The sequence below is a fragment of the Phocoena phocoena genome, chromosome 11 (assembly GCF_963924675.1).
Source record: "Phocoena phocoena chromosome 11, mPhoPho1.1, whole genome shotgun sequence".
Taxonomy (NCBI): Eukaryota; Metazoa; Chordata; class Mammalia; order Artiodactyla; family Phocoenidae; genus Phocoena; species Phocoena phocoena.
Window position 1 is genome coordinate 58286566 of NC_089229.1, and position 19186 is coordinate 58305751.

A 19186-nucleotide genomic window follows, 5' to 3' on the forward strand; every position below is an offset into this window, starting at 1 on the left:
AGTATATTATTCAGAAATATAGCAGTAAATACCAGAAAAAATAGCTAAAAGTCAAAAGCATTCACCTCTGAGAAACAGCAATGAAGGTGGTGAACTGTTTGTTGTGTTTTCATTTTTAAGCTTTTAAGTATTAACTGAATTTTTAACTATGTATGTGTATATTATTTTGATTTAAAAATTAAAAATCATGGGCTTCCCTGCTGGTGCAGTGGTTGAGAGTCCGCCTGCCGATGCAGGGGACGCGGGTTTGCGCCCCGGTCCGGGAGGATCCCGCATGCCGCGGAGCGGCTGGGCCCGTGAGCCATGGCCGCTGGGCCTGCGTGTCCGGAGCCTGTGCTCCGCAACGGGAGAGGCCACAACAGTGAGAGGTCCGCGTACCGCAAAAAAAAATAAAATAAAATAAAAATCATTTCTTTTTAAATAAGGAAGAAATATATCCCAAAACAGCTGGCAAATAGGGAGGAGAAAACAAAATTAAACATTTATTAAAAGTACCAAAGTATAGACCCATTTCAAGTTAAGGATAAACAGACCCACATTTCTCAATAGTCCTTGAGCAATAGTTTGTCACAGCACAGAACAGCTATTCATTTACATTAAAAAATAACATCAAAACAAGCTAAATTGTTTCTGGTCTACTCTGTTTAATAGGGCAAGGAAGATTGATGCATTTTGGAAATACTATCATCAAAAAATGGTTAAAATGGTAAAGATTCATCACCTAAAGGTGTAAGCTTTGGATATCTGGAATAAAAACCTATTGGTTCTCTGATGGTGCCAGATAAATGGGTTTAGGTAAGAAAGTTTATTGTTACAAAAAGTATAGATGATACATAAAGATTGTTGGGACACTAACAATCAATTTCAGATTTTTATCTTCTTCATTTCAAGAGCCACCAACCAGTTTTCTTTAGACTGCCTGGGCTGGTTTGGGCCAAGATCTAGTCAATATGTAGTCTGCCACTGATGTAGGTAAATAAGATAGAGGGATGAAGAAAAATTTAGCATCCCAGCCAGCTGAGTATCGAGTGCGGGGATAAACAGATGTCAGGGCATGTTCCATACAGTCAGTAACCAGGTTCAGGTTTGTGCTACAACTCAACATCCCTTGTTTCAGGAGATCGTGATCTGTATACAAAAAGAAAAATGGTGGTCAGCAATCTTATTGCTTATATTTTTAAGATCCTGTTGCATGCAGTCACAGAATTCTAATTACATTTAATTGCCACAAGGATTAGGCCAATCAGACCTGTGCTTCCCAATATAACAGCCACTAGCCACATGCAGCTAATGAGCACTTAAAATACAGCTAGCATGACTGAAAACTGAATTTTGGGAGGGTGGGAGGTGTTGCTGTGCAGCACAGCTTGCGGTATCTTAGTTCTTCGACCAGCGACTGAAGCCGGGCCCCAGCAGTGAAAGCGCCAAGTCCTAACCACTGGACTGCCAGGGAATTCCCTGAAAACTGAATTTTTTAATTTAATTAATTTTAATTTTTAAACTCAATTGTGTTATTGGAAAACTTTTAAGTATGTTTGGAACTATATAGGTATGTGAATCTACTTTTTCAACTGGAAATTTTTTAACATCTTTATTGAGATAATTCACATTCATGAAAACCATCCATTTAAAGTATACAAATCAATGACTTTTAGTATATCCAGAGTTGTGCAACCATCACCACAATCTAAGTTTAGGACATTTTCATCATCCCCAAAAGAAACCCCATACCCATTAGCAATCACTCCCATTTCCTGCCAACCCACCCAGCCCTAGGCAACCACCAATCTACTTTCTGTCTCTATGGCTTGCCTTTTCTGGACACTTCATGTAAATAGAATCATACACTGTGGTCTTTTGTGACTGGCTTCTTTCAGGGGCAAAACGCTCTCAAGGTTCATCCTGTCATAGCATGGATCAGTACTTCATTTCTTTTAACTGCCAAGTAATATTCCATTGTAGGGCCATTCAACAGTCGATGGACATCTGAACTGTTTCCACTCTGGGGCTCTTATGAATAATGCTGCTGGTAACCATAAATTGTATTAATCCAAATACAGAAGAAGTACCTCCTAGGAAAATTTAGCATGCAAGTTGAGATGTGCTATAAGTGTAAAATACACACCAATTTTCAAAGACTAATAGGAAAAAGAATATAAAATATCTTATTAATAGCTTTTATATGGATAATAAATGTTGAAATGATAGTATTTTGGATATATTGGTCTTAAATAAAATGTATTATTAAAATTTATTTAACCTGTTTCTTTTCCTTTTTTAGAAAGTAGCTACTAGAAAATTTAAGATTACATATGTGGCTCTCATATATCTGTTGGACAGCACTGATCTAGATTATTCTGATCCATGGACAAGTATATGAACAATTTCAACTCCTTAAATCATGAAATACATATATCTCTCCTTTTACATATTGTCACTTCTTAGTAAATTCTATTTTCCTTTGAGTTCTATTGCCAAACTACATGTACTCGCAAGGGGAAACGAATTCCCTAATAGTTTAAAACTTTAGGTGGAGAAGAGCTTAGAACAATGGCTGTGCCCCTGACATGTTAGGAACTGTAGTTCTCTAGCTTGAGTTCTGAGAGGCTGAGGAAGTTTTCTGTCAGCTAGCTTTTCCTTGTTCCAATTTCTCTCCCGTTTGTTGATGGTGACCCTCTTATGCCAGATGCACCTAGAAGACAGGGTTGTAGCTCGGGACTCTTCTGTCTGCACATCCCCCTTCTTTTCTCTGTACCGCAATATCACCCAAAGCCAGGGACAGGGCTACTGCTACCCACCACGGGGACTTTTTGTGAAAGGGAAAAGAGAGCTGCTCCCTTTGCGCTTGGCAAGCTGCTGACTTCTCTGTGTGAAGAAAAAGCATCCCTTCCCCCCAGGAAGGTGCAGACCCATACAGTGTGCATGACTTAATTCTACTTAGAGGACTGCCTTCCCTGTTCCCCCAAAACTGCCTCCTCCTCCAGATCATCAGAATGGCATTCTTACACGAAATTAAACCATCTCACTCCTACCAGGCTCCCAGGGCCTGCACATGAGGTCTAGCCTCTGCGAATGGCCAATAGGGCCCTGCAAATCCGGTCCTAACTCACTTACCTCTCCCCACCTATATATACCCTCCCTCCCCTCACAATAAAACGTGGAGTTTGTGGCTAGGCTGTTACCCAAAGGGTAGATAATATTGAAGGCTGAACTTTAGTTAAGCAGGCCCCCACACCAGTCCTGACAAACTGTGGAGGGCACCCTCTCCCAAGACCCAGAGGCTCCATGCCTCTAACCATGTAATACCTCCCTGGTGTGCAGGTGGCCAGGCTCACAGGTGACAAGGCAGGGCAGGCCCTGGCCCTAGGCTGCCTATATGGCCTCTTCCTCAGCCACAACAGCCATCACCAAGCCAACCATGAAGGCACTGGGACCTTCCTGAACCCCTCTTGTCCTGGGAAGGCTTTGTTTAAGGAGCTTTTTTCTCAGAAGATCTACCAATCATTCTCCACCAACCCTCTTTGTCCTTCTCATGCAAGGTTATCCATTATACCGTCAAAAGAAAAGCTCACAGGTATCAAAAAACTTCTGTCCATAGGACTCCTTAATATGCACAGGGACTTCTTTCCAGACTTGTTTCGCTGCCTCTGAGGACTTCTGCAAATCTGACATTCCTGTTCTGAAGTAGCCAGGTTCAATTATGCTGATTTTCACCCCAAAATGTTGAAGCTCACGCCTAGGGAAAAGAAATCCTCAAGTTAACTCCTCTGATTGAAAGATACCACAATTTCAACGTTCTCAGGGAAAAAACAAAACAAAAAATAGTTATAAAAACACCTTTACTGAATATTTTAAAGAATAAAGAAATGGGGCTCCCCTGGTGGCGCAGTGGTTGGGTGTTTGCCTGCCGATGTAGGGGACGCGGGTTCGTGCCCCGGTCCGGGAGGATCCCGCGTGCCGTGGAGCGGCTGGGCCTGTGAGCCATGGCCGCTGAGCCTGCGCGTCTGGAGCCTGTGCTCCGCAACGGCAGAGGCCACAATAGTGAGGCCCGCGTACAGCAAAAAAAAAAAAAAAAAAAAAGAATAAACAAATGGAAAGGAAAAAAATAAAAATTTAAACATCCCTACATGCAACAATTGGGACATGATTATACAAACTACCATAACCATTCAATCCCACACCCACTCATTTAACAGAGTCATTAAGTTTCTACCACGTGCTATACACTGGAAATATGAAAACTACAAAGAATAATAAAGAAAATTAGCATTTTTATGGCACCTACTGTGCTAAGTGTTTTACATGCACAACCTCAGTAAATTAAGACTCTGTTCACCACCCCAAAAAGCTCACAGTGGGTGAGTCTGACAAGTAAGCAAATAATTGCAATACAATTCAAAAGAATTTAAAGGAGAGGTATTCAAGGGGGTACATAAGTAGAGAGGAGGGTATAGATTTTTCTGAGGGAGTCAGAGAAGGCTTCAGTGAGGAGAAAATGTTTCAGTTGAGCCTCGAAGGATAAAGAGGAAATTTCGCAGTGAGGAAAGAGGTGGAATGGAATACCAGGCAGCAGAAACTGCACACAGAGCGCAGGGGGCTGTGCAAAATTACAGTGTGTTCAAAGACAGCAAGCGACCATTCGTGGAATATGATGTGGGCATTAAAATAACAGGCCATTGGTCATTCCAGAATATTCGGGTTAGTTCAAAAAACAGTTCCAAAAATACTTATCAGGAGCTGTGCATGTACCAGGCACTGTGCTAAGTGCTGCCTTCACCAAGTGAAGTAAGATGACATGACGCACCATGTGAGAGGTATTCTCTCAGTACTCCAGGGACAGTGATGAGAGGTGCTCCCTGATCTAGAGGTTCAAGCAGCCTTGTTCGAGAAGATGAAGCCCATGCTGATGTCAAGGAGAAATGTTTGGAACCATGGTCCATAAGAATGTAAAACATAAAGCATCATGAGTCTCTAAAGCCATGAGTGGTTCTCAAAGTGTAGACCCCAGATCAACAGTATCAGCATCTGGGAGCTTGTTGGAAATGCAGATTATTGAGCCCCAGTCCAAACTTACAGTCAGAAACTCTGGGGGTGAGAACCAATAATCTGTTTGAACAAGCCCCTCAGGTGGCTCTGAGGCATGCTAAAAGTTAAGAACCACTGCTCTAAAGGAAAAGCCTCCCTTATCAAACCAAAACCTAAAACTTTCCAAGTCAGAGCTTCAGAAAATGATTCTCCAGGTGCCTGTGCGTGCTGGGGAAGAAGGAGGGGCTACGCAAGCCAGGGGTGCTTCAGCCCTCTACATTGCACCTCCCCTTGCAGCTTTCTCACAGATTCCCAACACGCCACAACATCTCCAGCCCCTCTAAAACTCCAGTTCAAATGTGGGACAAAACTTCCTTTTCCTGTTTAATCCTTAGCACAATTAAGGCAAACTGGAATTTTCTAAAGGAATTAGTGATTTAAAGGTTGGAAGGGCATATCTTTGTTCTTGGTCTGGGAATGAGTCAAGGAATCCAAGAGTCATGAGTGGCAGTAAATCAGAAGGCAGCAGCCCTGTGGAAATAGACAGGATGTTGGGTAGGCAGAAAGCCAGACAAGGTGCCTGCCACATAGTAACAACTCATGTAGTGTCCACGGTTATTTCCCTATTCCCTTCCTGAGCAGATAATATATGCACAATGTATTAGATATATACCAGTCATGGCATGTGGTAGGCTAAATAATGGCCCCCAAAGATATCAGGTCCTAATCCCCAGAACCTGTAAATGTTACCTTATGTGGCAAAGATTTTGCAAGTTTGATTGAGTTAAGGATCTTGAGTTAAGAAAACTGTGCCAGATTATCTGGGTGCATCCTGAATGCAATCACAACTATCCTTATAAAAGAGGCAGAGGTAGATTTGAAGACCAACAGAGGAAGAGAAGGCAGCATGATCATGAAAGCAGAGATTGGAGTGATGTGGCCACAAGCCAAGGAATGCTGGCAGCCACCAGAAGCTGGAAGAGGCAAGTAATGAATTCTCTCCTAGAGCCTCTGGAAGGAACATGGCCCTGTCAACAACTGATTTTAGTTAGCCCAGTGATACTGATTTCAGACTTCTAGACTCCAGAACTGTGAGGGAATAAATATGTGTTGCTGTAGGACACCACATACCATAAATTACTTGTGGTAATTTATTACAGCAGCCATAGGAAGCTAATACATGGTGCCTATAATATTTATAGCTCATTTCCAAGTGAAACTGCCCTAGAGTCAGCCCCTGCTAAGGGAGAGTCTGTGCAGCACTATTTTGTACCATGTGACTGCACCCTCATGTCTATAGCTGACTGGACCAGGAATGGTACTTGATGGGAGGGGAGCCCCTCTCAGGACTAGACAGTGACTCTGCCTGTTATTACCTATATGGCCTTGGCAAATTACTGAACCTCCGTGCCTCAGTTTCCCTAGATATAGTCAACACAATAAAGATAAAATAATTCCTTCCTCATTGGGTTGCCATGAAAATTAAATGATTTATTAGATGGAAAGTACTCACAACAGTGCCTGACACATAATAAGTGCAAAAAATATCACATGATGCGGTGTCACCCAGCACACAAAAAATGAACTCAGCCAGTAGGAATCTCTGTCTCAGAAATTAAAATAGAAGGGAGACTATAATAAGAAGGAGCAGCTGATAGAGGGACATGAAGCTGAAATGATGTACTTTAAAAAACCAGGAGGTAGAGGCAGGGCAATTAGGGACTGTGGCAAACTGAAGCTATAAGAAAGAAAAGAAGCTATTAGATAAAGAAAAGATATACAGAGTAAAGGGATGGAAAAAGGTAGTTAGAAGCAGATGAGCACCAGAAAGAGTCACTGTGAAGAAACGAGGACAGGTTTACTTTAAGGAGGAAAGAGGACAGTCATCCTCTCTCCAGAAATGAAATTTTCTTAAGGATAAACCTTGAGAGTTAAAATGTGATGTGGTGACAGTAGACAGAGACTTGGGGTCAAAACACAGGTCTGCCAAATCATGGTCGTTGCAGCTGAACTTTGAGAAAGATACCAAAATCTGAGCCTCAGTTTCCTGTATAAAACAGACTAGTAATAATACCTACACATCAGATTTTGGAAGTGATGAAATAAGATAATGCAGATGAGGGCTTCCCTGGTGGCGCAGTGGTTAAGAATCCACCTGCTGGGACTTCCCTGGTGGCGCAGTGGTTAAGAATCTGCCTGCCAATGCAGGGGACACGGGTTCGAGCCCTGGTCCGGGAAAATACCACATGCCACAGAGCAACTAAGCCCGTGCGCAACAACTATTGAGCCTGAGCTCTAGAGCCTGCAAGCCACAACTACTGAGCCCACGTGCCACAACTACTGAGGCCTGCGTGCCTAGAGCCTGTGCTCCGCAGCAAGAGAAGCCCTAGCAATGAGAAGCCTGCACACCGCAATGAAGAGCAGCCCCCACCCGCCGCAACTAGAGAAAGCCTGCGCGCAGCAACGAAGACCCAACACAGCCAAAAATAAAATTGTTTTTAATTTTAAAAATTAAGAAAAAAGATAATGTAGGTGAAAGTGACTAGCATGGTGTCTAAGACATATTTAAGTGCTCAGTAGTTGCTTTTGTTTTAACTTGAGAGTTACCTCAGAATATCTGAAAAGGCTTCCACTCCATACTTGGTGGAAGAGTAGACTCCTCCAAAGAAAGCAATTCTCCCAAGAATGCTGGAGACATTGACAATCCTCCCCTGTGCTCTCCTTACCAAGGGAAGCATGCTTAAGGTCACCTCTATCAAACCAATGAGGTTCACTTTGAGGGTATCCATATAGGCCTCAATCTTCAGCCACTCAGTGTAGCCATGTGGGTGAAAAACGCCTGCGTTGTTGACCAGACCCCAGAGCCCTGAAACAATAAAAATCAAAGCAGGAGTTCAGTTTCACACAAAAACGACAGACTTCTACCTTGATTGATCTTCCTGCTGAAGACAACTAAAAATGCTAGACAAAACATATTTTTTCAATCTTCTTAAACACATCTATCACTAAGAAGGTAAAGGAAGTTCAGGCCAAAAACTAAGAGAAGGCACAAATCCACAGAGGATAAACAGAACCCTGACGCTAGCTTTTGATTCGAGGGAATTTGCCAACCAGTGTGAATTTGAACTTTAGTATTTATAGCATCAAAAAACATATACACTAGGGCTTCCCTGGTGGCGCAGTGGTTGAGAGTCCGCCTGCCGATGCAGGGGACACGGGTTCGTGCCCCGGTCTGGGAGGATCCCGCATGCCGCGGAGCGGCTGGGCCCGTGGGCCATGGCCGCTGGGCCTGGGCGTCCGGAGCCTGTCCTCCGCAGCGGGGGAGGCCACGGCAGTGAGAGGCCCGCGTACCGCAAAAAAAAAAAAAAAAAAACATATACAATAAGAAGACATGAAGTCCAGGGCCCACCTAAGGTAGGGAGTCTAATAAAAGACACTTTCTGCATTAAACTGGAATCCTAAATGGCTACGCTATCACTTTAGTGATAGAGATAGAAAGGACTTGCAAAGGACTGAAAGTAAAACTGCCTATCTTGAGCTCTGGTGTTGGGGGGAGGAGGGAAGAATCGGCCCCAAGGACCAAAAGAAAAGAAGATTTGGTGGAGATGAGATAATAAGAGTCCTTCCTCCTTTAGATTTGGTGAGTTTGAGGTTCCAGCAGAATTTCCAGATGAGAAAGCCAGCAAGTAGTTGGGAATTCAGGGAAGAAATAATTTAGAAATCAAGGACAAAAAGGTAATAGGTTAAACTATGGGTAACTAGGGTCCATTCAACATTTGTTGAGCCCTTAACATGTACCAGACAATATGTCGGAAACTGGAAATACAATAATGGGTAAGAGAGGTCCATGTCCTCAAGGAGCACACTCTCTAACAGATGGGAAAACAATAAAAATAATAATAACAATACAGTAGAAATAAACCACTGTGCACAGCACAGAGGCTATAAACTACCCATAACGACCCATAAAGTCAATTTTCTAATTTAAAGTAAATTTTAAAAAAAATTCCTCAATCCAAACAAAACAATTTTATTACTAGTTTGCAACTCCTAGCATGAATATATATTTAGGGGGTCCAATTATCAGGATCTATTGAATCATAAAACAAGTGGAGGAAAAAGAAGGGGATCAAAGAGGATTTGGATAATATCCAGAGAAAATGAAACTTAGAAAAGAGGATTTATCCATAATTGCCAAAAATTAAAACCAACCAAGATGTCCTTCAGTAAGTGAATGGATAAGCAAACTGTGGTACATACAATGGAATATTATTCAGTGATAAAATGAAATGAGCTATCAAGCCACAGGAAAACATGGAGGGACATTAAATGCATATTGTTAAATGGAAGAAGCCAGTCTAAAAGACTTCATACAATATGATTCCAACTACATGACATTTGGGAAAAGGCAAAACTATGGAAACAGTAAAAAGCTGTGTAGTTGCCAAGGTTTGGGGGGAGGTGGGGAGAGCAGAGGAGATGAATAGGTGGAGCACAGAGGATTTTTAGGGCACTGAAATTATTCTACATTATATTGTACTATAACGGTAGATACAGGATACTTTACACTTGGCACAACCCATAGAACCGTACAACACAAAGTGGATCCTAATGTAAACTATGGACTCTAGTTAATGATAATGTATCAATATTGGTTTATCAATATAATAAATGTACTACACCAATGCAAGATATTAATAACAGGAGAAACTGTAAGAGGGGGGTTGTATATGGGAACTCTGTACTTTTCAACTTTTCTATAAACCTATAACTGCTCTAAGAAATACAGTCTATTAATTACAAAAAGTAAAATAGGGCTTCCCTCGTGGCGGAGTGGTTGAGGGTCCGCCTGCCAATGCAGGGGACGCGGGTTCGTGCCCCGGTCCGGGAGGATCCCACGTGCCGCGGAGTGGCTGGGCCCGTGAGCCCTGGCCGCTGAACCTGCGCGTCCGGAGTCTGTGCTCCGCAACGGGAGAGGCCACAGCAGTGAGAGGCCCGCGTACCGCAAAAATAAAATAAAATAAAAGACCAAAGGCTGACTTCCAGGGATGTCTATATTTTAGATAGTAGAAGAATCAGATGTCTATATTTTAGATAGTAGAAGAATCAGATTCTTAAGAACACCTTGAAAATTCTTCAGACATAAAGAATTGCGGTTGTAAACACTCCACTTGCAAGGTGAGATAACAGCCTCAAATCTACTGGGTTCATTTTTCAATGTTACATTGTTAAGGAAATGAAACACTGCAGAAGATCACAACTGTCCTTCAAATGACAAAGCCAGCTTTTCAAGCCCTGCTTTTGAGATTATATATATATATATATATAATATATATATACACATAAAACTTTAACATCTTCATTCCTAAGTAAATGAAAGAAAAAATACTTCTCCATACCTCTGTTCCCCACACGCTCCTTCACCCACTCAGTGGCCGCAGTGATGCTCTCAGTCTTGGTGACGTCCAGGATCACCGTCTCCAACCTGTCTGATGTCTGGTTCCTCAGCTGCTCGGCCCCCTGCTCCGTCAGACACGCAGCCAGAACCCTCAAGCCTCGCAGGTCCAGCTGCCTGGCCAGCAGGTTCCCGAAGCCCGAGTCACAGCCCGTGATGAAGACGAACTTGTCCTGGAGGTGGCTCACCACCTGCCTCTCCTGGTACCAGCGCAGGAGGTAGTACAGGCCCACAAGGACCGCCAGGTACAGCCACATGGTGAGGGGACCTCCTTCGAAAGAAAAAGAAGAGGGACTTCCCTGGTGGCACAGTGGCTAAGCATCCGCCTGCCAATGCAGGGACACGGGTTCAAGCCCTGGTCCAGGAAGATCCCACATGCTGCAGAGCAACTAAGCCCGTGCGCCACAACTACTGAGCCTGCGTGCCACAACTACTGAAGCCTGCGCGCCTAGAGCCCGTACTCCGCAACAAGAGAAGTCGCTGCAGTGAGAAGCCTGCGCACTGCAATCAAGAGTAGCCCTCTCTTGCCGCAACTAGAGAAAGTCCGCGCGCGAAAACGAAGACCCAACGCAGCCAAAAATAAATAATTTTTTAAAAAAAGAAAAGAAAAAGAGCTTTCATTTTATTCCTTCCTTTTTTCTTTCACTAGTATTTACTGAGTATTGACTATGTGCCAGGCATTGCACTAAGTGCTGGGACTCTGTATTAACTAATACCTGGTCCTACCCTCTAGCCACAGTCTAGAGGGGGGAGTCAGGGAAGTAACCAAACAAATGCACTGCAATGTGGTAGGTGCCAAACAGAAGTACATACAGTCTAATGAGACTATAAAGGAGGGTGACCCACTGCCCGCAAAGTTAGAAACGGATTCACAGAGGCAGTGATTTTGGAACTACTTCCAACAAAATAGTTAAGAGTTCAGAAAGTGGACAAGGCGGGTGGCGGGGGTGGGGGTGTGTGTGATGAATTGGGGGATTGGGACTGACATATATACACTAATATGTATGAAATGGATAACTAATAAGAACCTGCTGTATAAAAAAATAAATAAAATTCTAAAAAAAAAAAAAAGTGGACAAGGATAAAAGGACATTCCAGGCAGCAATAGTGTGTACATGAATGGAGTAGTGAGCAGCATAAAACTTCCTGATACCTGTGAGAAGTTCAGATGATGCAGAGAGCACACGGAGGAAGAAATGGAAGACGAGGTAGTGAAAGGCCAGACTAGGAAGGGTCCTGTGGGTCACACTAAGGAATCTGGAGGTTATCTTATAGGCAACAAGGGTGTGCCATTAGAAGGTATTAAACTGAAGACTAATGTCCCGATTTAGCTTTAGCAAGATCTGTCTCACAGTGGGAGTGGAGGATGGATTAAACAGGAAGGGGTGTGATGAAGGCAAAGAGATTAGTTAAGAGACCCAGCAGTTTGGGTGAGACATTGCAGCCAAAGCAGTTTGTAAATATAGACCAATCAGATGCATTATTGAAATGAGTGTTCAGAGATGCCTACCTTTCTATACGTAGTTCTAGAGAAACATCCACCACTTGGGGCAATCTATAGTTGTTGGCTGAACTAACATATGACTCATAAAGTCATAGGCAGAGGTCAAAGATGGGTGTGGGCCCACTAGGACATCATAAGGCCTACACAATGCCTACCTTAGCTTGGCTTTAAGGTCCTCCCAGTGCTCTGGCCCTTGATTTCCTTCTTAGCTTTCTCTTTTACCACACCTCTTTTGCACCCTACTCTTTAGTCATAACAAGCACCCTGCAGTACTCCACACAGTACAGGCTTTTCATGCCTCAGTGTACAACTCTCTCTACAATTCCTTCTTTCCCAGCTCTCATCCACTTGACAAATAATACTCATCTGTTAAGCCTCCACTGAACCATCATTTTCATTCAACAAACATCAATTCAACATCTACTATGAGTCAGACATGATGTTAGGCACTGATACACACAAGTGAACAAAACAAGGTTCCATTATTCATTGAATTCACAGTCTAAGTGTAAAGACTGACAAGAAAACAATGCAATATACAGTCGTCCTTTGGTAGCCACAGAGGACTGGTTACAGGACCCTTCACAGATACCAGAATCTGAAGATGTTTACATCCCTTATGTAAAATGGCACAGTATTTGCATATAACCTATGAACATCCTCCCGTACACTTTTTTTCTTTTTTAACATCTTTATTGGGGTATAATTGCTTTACAATGGTGTTTTAGCCGTACACTTTAAATCATCTCTAGATTACTTATAATACTTAATTCAATCTAAGTGCTATGGAATAGTTGTAAACACAATGTAAATGCTATGCATCGATAATTAGTTATAAAAACAATGTAAATGCTATGTAAATAGTTGCTGGCATGCAGCAAATTCAAGTTTTGCCTTTTAGAACTTTCTGGAAAATTTTTTTCTAATATTTTTGATCTGTGGATGGTTGAATCTGCAGGTGCAAAACTCGTAGATATGGAGGGCCAACCACAATAGAAGTAAGGGCAGGATGCTGTTGAAGCATACAGGAGAGGCTTCCAAGCCAGTCCAGGGAGATCTGAGAAGTTTCCTAGTGAGAGTAAAATACAACTTGAGATCTAAAGCATAATAAAATAAAAACAAAAGCAGCTAATGCTTGCATAGCACTTGCTGTGTATCAGGCCCTGTTCTAAGCATTTCACATATATTAACTTATTGAATTCTCACAACAGCCCCATAAGGCAGGTCCTGTCAATATCCCTGTGTGTCGGTTCAGATGCCAAGACAGAACTAGACATGCAAGGGACTCATTGAGGGAAACAACTTATAGAGAATAAAGGGGGAAAGTGCAGGAATAGGTGCCAATACATGTCTGACACCTCTGAAAGAAGAGAGAGAAGAAAGAAGGAATTAAAAGGAAGAAACTTTAACTACAGTTCAGCCCTGAGAAAGTCTCAGCTAGGCTGATGAGGGTCCTTGAGCAAAGATTGCCAGTAGAGTCCCACATTGGGCCAAACCGGTTAGAACTTTCAGTCCCACTTCCAGGGAGAGGAGAGGGGCTGGAGATTGAGTTTAATCACTAATGGCTAATGATTTAAATCAATTATGCCTAAGTAATGAAGCCTCATCAAAACCAAAAAGAACAGGGTTCAGAGAGCTTCCAGGTGAACATATGGAGATTCAGGGAAAGTGGTGTACTTGGAGAGGGCATGGAAGCTCTGCACCCTTTCCCCATAACTTACCCTAAGCATCTCTTCCATCTGGCTGCTCCTGAGTTGTATGCTTTTTTAATAAACTAGTAATCAGATAAGTAAAATGTTTCTGTGAGTTCTGTTAGCCACTCTAGCAAATTAATCGAACCCAAGGATGGGGTTGTTGGATCCTCCAATCTATAGCCAGTCCGTCAGAAGCACAGATGATAATCTGGGCTTGCAACTGGTGTCTGAAGTGAGGGGTGAAGAGGGTAGTCCTGTAGGACTGAACCCTTGGCCTGTGGAATCTGATGCTGTCTCCTGGTAGTTAGTGTCAGAACTGAGTTGAATTGTGGGACATCTAGCTGGTGTTACAGAGAATTGCTTGTTGTAATTGGGTCCAGAACTGTTAAGGGTATAGGGGAATAAAATTAGAGCAGGCAGTGAAGGGGAGAAAACAGTGGATAGAGACATTTAATACTCCCTCCCTCCTCTTCTCTTTCTCTCCTTTTCCCCCTCCCCCCACCTCCCTATTCTCTCCCATCCCCCAAGCTTTCTGCTCTCTCCAATCTGAGAGCTCTGTGTTCTCTAGCCAGCTGCCTCTGTTCTGCCCAACTGTCATTCTCTGGTGCACTGTAGTAACAGAGCTTCATCCTGCTTGTTTACTGACTAAAAGGGTAATTTCCTGATGCCAGTCAAAGATGAAAATCCATTTCCCCCATTAGGAAGAAGCTTGGAACCCACAGCCTCTCTAGGTATTACTACTCAACCATCACAGAGCAAGAAGACTAAACCTGCAGAAGAAATATGCCAGGTCAGGCAGAATCCCAAAACATGAGCCCAAAGTGAACATTAATCAAATACCTGCAGATGCCCTGACTATTTCAAATATCTATATCCCTTGACCTGACCATTTTCTGAGGTTCTGTCCTGTATTTCTAATTTCCTTAAGTACTCTCCAGCCAGCTGTGTAGCCAGAAACTCAATATATCCAAGATAGAACACATCATATTTTCTCCTAAAACTGTTTCTCCTCCAGTATTCCCAATTTCTATTTATATGACTTTTTAGTCTTAAGGCTCTGACACTTCCTCTTCATTGCCCCATGCATTCCCTCGGGAGACGAGGCTGTAGAGTCTAGCTCTCTAGTATCTGGAGCACCTGTCCCCTCCCCTTCATTCCTATGGCCACATCCATTGTTCAAGCCTTCAACATTCAGTACCTCTTGCTTGGCCTATCATAGAAGCCTTCTCACCATCCCCACAGCGTCAGTCCCTTCCCCTCTCCTCCACATGGTGCTGTCTGGTTAATTTTCCTAAAGCACAGCTCTGGTGATGTGACTACCTGAAAAGCATCCAACCTACTAAATAAAATCTAAATCATCTTAATACATGATTGGGCCTCAACCTTATCTCCCACTCCTCCCACTCACATGGCCTATGTTCCATCCAAACCAAACAGTCTGCTGCTCTCCATTTATTCATGCCCTGCTCTTTCCACGCTCCAGATCTGTGGTCTCACCATTCCCTTTGCCCGAAATGCTCTTCTTGCTTATCTATGCATGTCAGTAGACTACCTGTCCTGCAAGACTCAGCAAATCACACTTCCTCCATATAAAGCCATCTCTGAATTATCAACAGCAGGTCTGCTCTCCCATAACAATCTATTCATACCTCTCCTGTGTAGCTCATCTCTCCAACTGGACTGGTACTCCTGGGGTAGTTCTGTGACCGATTCATCTTTATACACAGCACCTACTTCAGGGCTTTGGTCCAGTATATAGTTGAACTGAATAAACAGTTACCACTTCTGGAAGAGTCTGTTTGTTTTTAACATATATTCAGAAAACAGTGCCACTGTACCCAATTGATCAACTATGGTTGTACATCACCATTTTATTTCCTGCATTATTTTTCTTTTTCTTGAAAGTAGCAACTATAATATAATACATAGTAAGTGTTTCTACACATTTTTTCCTTCTCTACAGATATTTAGAAAGTGTCTAACTTCACGAAGACGCAGAGAAGCAAGTGTAAGCCAAGACTGTGCTTCCTCACCCTGACCGTTCTGCCTGGAACCTGGTACATCCTCACTCATCATATTCAGTCACGTTCCAAACCCTAGAGATTCTTTAATATTATCTCTTACATCTCTGCCCTTCCTTACACTCTACCTTGGTTTTTACCTTCACTCTTCTTACCTGGCCTAAAGCCTCCTAAATTATCTCCCCATTTCCAGTTCATTCTACACACCACTGCCGGATGAATTTTTCTCAAGCCCTGTCATGCCATTCCCTTTCAGCAGTCCCCAGTGGTCCACCAAATACAGGATAAACTCCTCACCAGATGATTCTAGGCCCTCCACTATAGTCCATCTCACAAATGTCAGCTTGCAGTCTAGTTAGGAAACTCACTGTTTCTCAAACCTGCCAGTGTATTTTGGCCTCTAGGGCTTTGCTCTTGCTATTTCCTCTGCTCGTTCACTGAAACAAGCAGTTATTAAACATCAAATCTGCACCAAGTTCTGGGTAAGTGCTGAGAATACAGAGATGAGCGTAACCTAGTGCCTACCCTTAAGGAGCTCACAGAACTAGTGGGGGATATAAAAACAGAAATAAATTATTAAGAAAATGTGGAAAGGACAAGAGAAAGTGCTCATTTTTGCCTAAGGTGTCATGGAAGAGGTAGCATTAGAGGTGAACAGAAGCTCAGCGCACTAAGCAGAATGAAGAGAAGCATACCTCAGGCAGCAGGAACAGGATGGGAGACGGCACAGAGGTTTATAAGGCTATATGCCATGGAGTAGCAAAAGGTGATGCTGGAAAGACAGGTAGGGGCCTGATCATGAAAGCCCTTGGTTGGCATACCAAAGAATGTAGGACTTCCCTGGTGGCACAGTGGTTGAGAGTCCGCCTGCCAATGCAGGGGACACGGGTTCCATCCCTGGTCCGGGAAGATCCCACATGCCACGGAGCAACTAAGCCCGTGTGCCACAACGACTGAGTCTGCGCTCTAGAGCCCACGAGCCACAACTACTGAGCCCATGTGCCACAACTAGTGAAGCTCACATGCCTAGAGCCCGTGCTCTGCAACAAGAGAAGCCACCGCAATGAGCCCATGCACTGTAACGAAAAGTAGCCCCCGCTCGCCACAACTAGAGAAAGCCTGCATGCAGCAACGAAGACCCAACGCAGACAAAAATAAAAAAGAATGTAGATTTTGTCCTCAATTTTGTCATTTATGCATTCAATCAACATTTTTTGAGCACCCACTATGTGCCAGGCACTGTCAGGTGCTGACCAGTCATATACTGCTGATGGCAACATAAAATGGTATATAGCTGCACTGGAATCTTGAAAACATTATGCTTAGTTGAAAAAGATCACATATTGTATGATTCAATTTATATGAAATTTCCAGCATAGGCAAACCTATAGAAACAGAAAGTAGGTGAGTGGTTGCCTAGGACTGGATTGAGGGAGTTGGGGGAAAATAGGGAGGGTGACTGCTAAAGTGTAAGGGAATTCTTTTGGGAGTAATGAAAATGTTCTAAAATTGATTGTAGTGATGGTCACACAACTCTGTGAATATACTAAGAGCTAATGAATTGTATACTTTAAATGGGTGAATTGTATGTGTGAATTATACCTCAATAAAGTTTTTAAATAAATAAAATAGACATAATAAATATGTTATAAGAGGGTATGCAGGGCTTCCCTGGTGGCACCGTGGTTGAGAGTCCGCCTGCTGATGCAGGGGACATGGGTTCGTGCCCCGGTCTGGGAAGATCCCACATGCCGCAGAGCGGCTGGACCTGTGAGCCATGGCCACTGAGCCTGCGCGTCCGGAGCCTATGCTCCACAACGGGAGAGGCCACAACAGTGAGAGGCCCGTGTACCGCAAAAAAAAAAAAAAAAAAAGAGGGTATGCACTTTGGAAAAAAGAAGAAAAGCAGGGACTTCCCTGGCGGTCCAGTGGTTAAGACTCCACGCTTCCATTTCAGGGGGCATGGGTTCGATCCCAGGTCAGGGAACTAAGATCCCACATACCACACCTCACAACCAAAAAAAAAGAAAAATAGCAGAGTAAGGGGGATCAAGAGGGCTGAGGGGGGGCAGTTTGCAGCATTAAATATGGTGATCAGAGTAGGCCTCACTGAGAAAGCAACATCTGAGCAAAGACAGACAAGAGGCAGAAGAGTTGAACATGAAACAGGTATGAGCAGGAAGGGAAGAATTTGAAATATGCAAGAGGCAGATGTCCTAGGACCTAGTAATTAGATGGAATAGTCCTAGGAAAATTCCCAGTTTAAAATCCCTGAGATGCAAGGATGGTTGAATATACACAAGAATGTATCAATAAATGTGATATGGCACATTAACAGAATGAAAGATTAAAATCATATGATCATCTCAATAGATGCAGAAAAAGCATTTGACAAAATTCAACATCCTTTCAGGATGAAAACTCTCAACAAATTGGGTATAGAAGGAACATGCTTCAACATAATAAAGGCCATATATGAGAAGCCCACAGCTAATATCATACTCAATGGTTAAAGACTGGAGGCTTTTTCCTCTAAGATCAGGAACAAGAAAGACAAGGTGCCCACTCTCACCATTCCTATTCAATGTAGTAATAGAAGCCCTAGCTAGAGCAATCAGGAATGAGACAGAATAAAAGGCATCCAAATCAGAAAGGAAGAAGTAAAATTGTCTCCATTTGCAGATAATACGGTCTTGTACCTAGAAAATGCTAAACACTCCACAAAAATCTGTTAGAACTAATGAAATAATTCAGTAACGTTTCAGGTTTTAAAAAAAGAAACACAGAAAAATTCAGTTGCATTTCTGTACACTAACAATGAACTCTCTGAAAAAGAAAAAGAAAAATTCTATTTACCATAGTATCAAAAACAATAAAATACTTACGAATAATTTAACCAAGGAGGTGAAAGAACTATACACTGAAAACTACAAGACTTGACTAAAGAAACTGTAGAAGACACAAACAAATGGAAAGATATCCCATATTCATAAATCAGAACAATTCATATTATTTTTTGGGTTTTTTTAATTTTATTTATTTATTTATTTATGGCTGTGTTGGATCTTCATTGCTGCACGTGGGCTTTCTCTAGTTGCAGTGAGCAGGGGCTACTCTTCGTTGTGGTGCGAGGGCTTCTCATTGCGGTGGCTTCTCTTGTTGCGGAGCACGGGCTCTAGGAGTGCAGGCTTCAGTAGTTGTGGTTCGCAGGCTCTAGAGCACAGGCTCAGTAGTTGTGGCACACGGGCTTAGTTGCTCTGTGGCATGTGGGATCTTTCCAGACCAGGGCTTGAACCCATATCCCATGCATTGGCAGGTGGATTATTAACCACTGTGTCACCAGGGAAGTCCCAAGAATTCATATTGTTAAATGTCCGTACTACCCAAACCATCTATAGATTCAATATGATCCCTATCAAAATTCCAATGGCATTTTTCACAGAAATAGAAAAAACAATCGTAAAATTCTTATGGAACCACAAGAGAC

The 19186-nt window shown here is 42.8% G+C and overlaps 1 protein-coding gene across 1 annotated transcript; it reads right to left on the reverse strand.

The window, feature by feature from the left end:
* Window positions 1-549: 549 nt before the first annotated feature.
* Window positions 550-10745, reverse strand: LOC136130612 (17-beta-hydroxysteroid dehydrogenase type 6). Its single transcript, XM_065887155.1, has 4 exons — window positions 10425-10745; window positions 7633-7891; window positions 3573-3736; window positions 550-1128 (listed from the first exon to the last, which is right to left on the reverse strand). The coding sequence occupies exons 1-4, from the start codon at window positions 10735-10737 to the stop codon at window positions 911-913; spliced, it is 954 nt and encodes a 317-aa protein (XP_065743227.1). The 5' UTR covers window positions 10738-10745; the 3' UTR covers window positions 550-910.
* Window positions 10746-19186: the final 8441 nt, after the last annotated feature.